General features: G+C 54.3%; 1 protein-coding gene across 1 annotated transcript in view; it reads right to left on the bottom strand.

The window, feature by feature from the left end:
* The window catches only part of LOC147095490 (uncharacterized), a 263751-nt gene that overhangs the window by 233625 nt on the left and 24126 nt on the right, over positions 1-6000 (bottom strand). The window contains exon 2 of the mRNA XM_085973648.1: positions 62-108. Within this exon, the coding sequence (XP_085829774.1) occupies positions 62-108 (47 nt within the window). The remainder of the gene's footprint in view (positions 1-61; positions 109-6000) is intronic.

The following is a 6000-nucleotide window of genomic DNA, read 5'->3' as shown; positions in this document are numbered from 1 at the left end:
GGGGACACACTGGGGGAAATGTGGGGTATAGAGAGGGACACACTGGGGAAATGTGGGGTATAGAGAGGGACAAACTGGGGGAAATGTGGGGTATAGAGAGGGGACACACTGGGGGAAATGTGGGGTATAGAGAGGGACACACTGGGGAAATGTGGGGTCTAGAGAGGGGACACACTGGGGAAATGTGGGGTATAGAGAGGGGACACACTGGGGAAATGTGGGTGATAGAGAGGGGACACACTGGGGGAAATGTAGGGTATAGAGAGGGACACACTGGGGGAAATGTGGGGTATAGAGAGGGGACACACTGGGGAAATGTGGGGTATAGAGAGGGACACACTGGGGGAAGTGTGAGGTATAGAGAGGGGACACACAGGGGAAATGTGGGGTATAGAGAGGGGACACAATGGGGAAATGTGGGGTATAGAGAGGGGATACACTGGGGAAATGTGGGGTATAGAGAGTGGACACACTGGGGAAATGTGGGGTATAGAGAGGGGACACACTGGGGGAAATGTGGGGTATAGAGAGGGGACACACTGGGGAAATGTGAGGTATAGAGAGGGACACACTGGGGGAAATGTGGGGTATAGAGAGGGGACGCACTGGGGGAAATGTGGGTTATAGAGAGGGGGCACACTGGGGGAAATGTGGGGTATAGAGAGGGGACACACTGGGGGAAATGTGGGGTATAGAGAGGGGACACACTGGGGGAAATGTGGGGTATAGAGAGGGACACACTGGGGAAATGTGGGGTATAGAGAGGGACACACTGGGGAAATGTGGGGTATAGAGAGGGACACACTGGGGAAATGTGGGGTATAGAGAGGGGACACACTGGGGGAAATGTGGGCTATAGAGAGGGACACACTGGGGAAATGTGGGGTATAGAGAGGGACACACTGGGGAAATGTGGGGTATAGAGAGGGACACACTGGGGGAAATGTGGGGTATGGAGAGGGGACACACTGGGGGAAATGTGGGGTATAGAGAGGGGACACACTGGGGGAAATGTGGGGTATGGAGAGGGGACACACTGGGGGAAATGTGGGGTATAGAGAGGGGACACACTGGGGAAATTTGAGGTATAGAGAGGGGATACACTGGGGAAATGTGGGGTATAGAGAGGGGACACACTGGGGGAAATGTGGGGTATAGAGAGGGGACACACTGGGGAAATGTGAGGTATAGAGAGGGACACACTGGCGAAATGTGGGGTATAGAGAGGGGACACACTGGGGAAATGTGGGGTTTAGAGAGGGACACACTGGGGGAAATGTGGGGTTTAGAGAGGGACACACTGGGGGAAATTTGGGGTACAGAGAGGGGACACACTGGCGAAATGTGGGGTTTAGAGAGGGACACACTGGCGAAATGTGGGGTACTGAGAGGGGACACACTGGGGGAAATGTGGGCTATAGAGAGGGGACACACTGGGGAAATGTGGGTTTTAGAGAGGGACACACTGGGGAAATGTGGGCTATAGAGAGGGGACACACTGGGGAAATGTGGGGGATAGAGAGGGACACACTGGGGGAAATGTGGGGTATAGAGAGGGGACGCACTGGGGGAAATGTGGGGTATAGAGAGGGGACACACTGGGGAAATGTGGGTTATAGAGAGGGACACACTGGGGGAAATGTGGGGTATAGAGAGGGGACACACTGGGGGAAATGTGGGTATAGAGAGGGGACACACTGGGGGAAATGTGGGGTATAGAGAGGGACACCCTGGGGGAAATGTGGGGTATGGAGAGGGGACACACTGGGGGAAATGTGGGGTATAGAGAGGGGACACACTGGGGAAATTTGAGGTATAGAGAGGGGATACACTGGGGAAATGTGGGTATAGAGAGGGGCACACTGGGGAAATGTGGGGTATAGAGAGGGGACACACTGGGGAAATGTGAGGTATAGAGAGGGACACACTGGTGAAATGTGGGGTATAGAGAGGGGACACACTGGGGGAAATGTGGGGTATAGAGAGGGACACCCTGGGGGAAATGTGGGGTATGGAGAGGGGACACACTGGGGGAAATGTGGGGTATAGAGAGGGGACACAGTGGGGAAATTTGAGGTATAGAGAGGGGATACACTGGGGAAATGTGGGGTATAGAGAGGGGACACACTGGGGGAAATGTGGGGTATAGAGAGGGGACACACTGGGGAAATGTGAGGTATAGAGAGGGACACACTGGTGAAATGTGGGGTATAGAGAGGGGACACACTGGGGAAATGTGGGGTTTAGAGAGGGACACACTGGGGGAAATGTGGGGTTTAGAGAGGGACACACTGGGGGAAATGTGGGGTACAGAGAGTGGACACACTGGCGAAATGTGGGGTTTAGAGAGGGGACACACTGGGGAAATGTGGGGTATAGAGAGGGGACACACTGGGGGAAATGTGGGGTATAGAGAGGGGACGCACTGGGGGAAATGTGGGGTATAGAGAGGGGACGCACTGGGGGAAATGTGGGCTATAGAGAGGGGACACACTGGGAAATGTGGGGTATAGAGAGGGACACACTGGGGGAAATGTGGGGTCTAGAGAGGGGACACACTGCGGAAATGTGGGTTATAGAGAGGGACACACTGGGGGAAATGTTGGGTATAGAGAGGTGACACACTGGGGGAAATGTGGGGTATAGAGAGGGGACACACTGGGGGAAATGTGGGGTATAGAGAGGGACACCCTGGGGGAAATGTGGGGTATGGAGAGGGGACACACTGGGGGAAATGTGGGGTATAGAGAGGGGACACACTGGGGAAATTTGAGGTATAGAGAGGGGATACACTGGGGAAATGTGGGGTATAGAGAGGGGACACACTGGGGGAAATGAGGGGTATAGAGAGGGGACACACTGGGGAAATGTGAGGTATAGAGAGGGACACACTGGCGAAATGTGGGGTATAGAGAGGGGACACACTGGGGAAATGTGGGGTTTAGAGAGGGACACACTGGGGGAAATGTGGGGTTTAGAGAGGGACACACTGGGGGAAATGTGAGGTACAGAGAGGGGACACACTGGCAAAATGTGGGGTTTAGAGAGGGACACACTGGCAAAATGTGGGGTACAGAGAGGGGACACACTGGGGGAAATGTGGGGTATAGAGAGGGGACGCACTGGGGGAAATGTGGGCTATAGAGAGGGGACACACTGGGGAAATGAGGGGTATAGAGAGGGACACACTGGGGGAAATGTGGGGTATAGAGAGGGGACGCACTGGGGGAAATGTGGGCTATAGAGAGGGGACACACTGGGGAAATGTGGGGTATAGAGAGGGACACACTGGGGGAAATGTGGGGTATAGAGAGGGGACGCACTGGGGAAATGTGGGGTATAGAGAGGGGACACACTGGGGAAATGTGGGTTTTAGAGAGGGACACACTGGGGGAAATGTGGGGTATAGAGAGGGGACACACTGGGGAAATGTGGGGTATAGAGAGGGGACACACTGGGGAAATGTGGGGTATAGAGAGTGGACACACTGGCGAAATGTGGGGTATAGAGAGGGGACACACTGGGGAAATGTGGGGTATAGGGAGGGGACACACTGGGGAAATGTGGGGTATAGAGAGGCACACACTGGGGGAAATGTGGGGTATAGAGAGGGTCACACTGGGGAAATGTGGGGTATAGAGAGGGGACACACTGGGGGAAATGTGGGGTATAGAGAGGGGAAACACTGGGGGAAATGTGGGGTATAGAGAGGGGGCACACTGGGGGAAATGTTGGGTATAGAGAGGGGACACACTGGGGGAAATGTGGGGTATAGAGAGGGGACACACTGGGGGAAATGTGGGGTATAGAGAGGGGACACACTGGGGAAATGTGGGGTGTAGAGAGGGGACACACTGGGGAAATGTTGGGTATAGAGAGGGGACACACTGGGGAAATGTGGGGTGTAGAGAGGGACATACTGGGGAAATGTGGGTTATAGAGAGGGGACACACTGGGGGAAATGTTGGGTATAGAGAGGGGACACACTGGGGAAATGTGGGTTATAGAGAGGGACACACTGGGGGAAATGTGGGATATAGAGAGGGGACACACTGGGGGAAATGTGGGGTATAGAGAGGGACGCACTGGGGAAATGTGGGGTATAGAGAGGGACACACTGGTGAATGTGGGGTGTAGAGAGGGGACACACTGGGGGAAATGTGGGGTATAGAGACGGGACACACTGGGGGAAATGTGGGTTATAGAGAGGGGACACACTGGGGGAAATGTTGGGTATAGAGAGGGACACACTGGGGAAATGTGGGGTATAGAGAGGGACACACTGGGGGAAATGTCGGGTATAGAGAGGGACACACTGGGGGAAATGTGGGGTATAGAGAAGGGACACACTGGCGAAATGTGGGGTTTAGAGAGGGGACACACTGGGGAAATGTGGGGTATAGAGAGGGGACACACTGGGGAAATGTGGGGTAAAATGAGGGGGCACACTGGGGGAAATGTGGGGTATAGAGAGGGGACACACTGGGGGAAATGTGGGGTATAGAGAGGGGACACACTGGGGAAATGTGGGGTATAGAGAGTGGACACACTGGGGAAATGTTGGGTATAGAGAGAGGACACACTGGGGAAATGTGGGGTATAGAGAGGGACACACTGGGGAAATGTGGGTTATAGAGAGGGACACACTGGGGGAAATGTGGGGTATAGAGAGGGGACACACTGGGGGAAATGTGGGGTGTAGAGAGGGATACACTGGGGAAATGTGGGGTATAGAGAGGGGACACACTGGGGAAATGTGGGGTGTAGAGAGGGGACACACTGGGGGAAATGTGGGGTATAGAGAGGGACACACTGGGGAAATGTGGGGTATAAAGAGGGGACACACTGGGGGAAATGTGGGGTATAGAGAGGGGACACACTGGGGAAATGTGGGGTATAGAGAGGGGACACACTGGGGGAAATGTGGGGTATAGAGAGGGACACACTGGGGAAATGTGGTGTATAGAGAGGGACACACTGGTGAAATGTGGGGTGTAGAGAGGGGACACACTGGGGGAAATGTGGGGTATAGAGAGGGACACACTGGGGAAATGTGGGGTATAGAGAGGGACAAACTGGGGGAAATGTGGGGTATAGAGAGGGGACACACTGGGGGAAATGTGGGGTATAGAGAGGGACACACTGGGAAATGTGGGGTCTAGAGAGGGGACACACTGGGGAAATGTGGGGTATAGAGAGGGGACACACTGGGGAAATGTGGGTGATAGAGAGGGGACACACTGGGGGAAATGTAGGGTATAGAGAGGGACACACTGGGGGAAATGTGGGGTATAGAGAGGGGACACACTGGGAAATGTGGGGTATAGAGAGGGACACACTGGGGGAAGTGTGAGGTATAGAGAGGGGACACACAGGGGGAAATGTGGGGTATAGAGAGGGGACACAATGGGGAAATGTGGGTATAGAGAGGGGATACACTGGGGAAATGTGGGGTATAGAGAGTGGACACACTGGGGAAATGTGGGGTATAGAGAGGGGACACACTGGGAAATGTGGGGTATAGGGAGGGGACACACTGGGGAAATGTGGGGTATAGAGAGGCACATACTGGGGGAAATGTGGGGTATAGAGAGGGGACACACTGGGGGAAATGTGGGGTATAGAGAGGGGACACGCTGGGGAAATGTGGGGTATAGAGAGGGGACACACTGGGGAAATGTGGGGTATAGAGAGGGGGCACACTGGGGGAAATGTGGGGTATAGAGAGGGGACACACTGGGGAAATGTGGGTATAGAGAGGGGACACACTGGGGGAAATGTGGGGTATAGAGAGGGACACACTGGGGAAATGTGGGGTCTAGAGAGGGGACACACTGGGGAAATGTGGGGTATAGAGAGGGGACACACTGGGGAAATGTGGGTTATAGAGAGGGGACACACTGGGGGAAATGTAGGGTATAGAGAGGGGACACACTGGCGAAATGTGGGGTTTAGAGAGGGGACACACTGGGGAAATGTCGGGTATAGAGAGGGGACACA

Source organism: Somniosus microcephalus, unplaced genomic scaffold (assembly GCF_052327205.1).
Source record: "Somniosus microcephalus isolate GS21.2 unplaced genomic scaffold, FLI_Smic_1.0 unresolved_chr1, whole genome shotgun sequence".
Lineage (NCBI taxonomy): Eukaryota > Metazoa > Chordata > Chondrichthyes > Squaliformes > Somniosidae > Somniosus > Somniosus microcephalus.
This window is presented reverse-complemented; position numbering and strand designations above follow the sequence as displayed.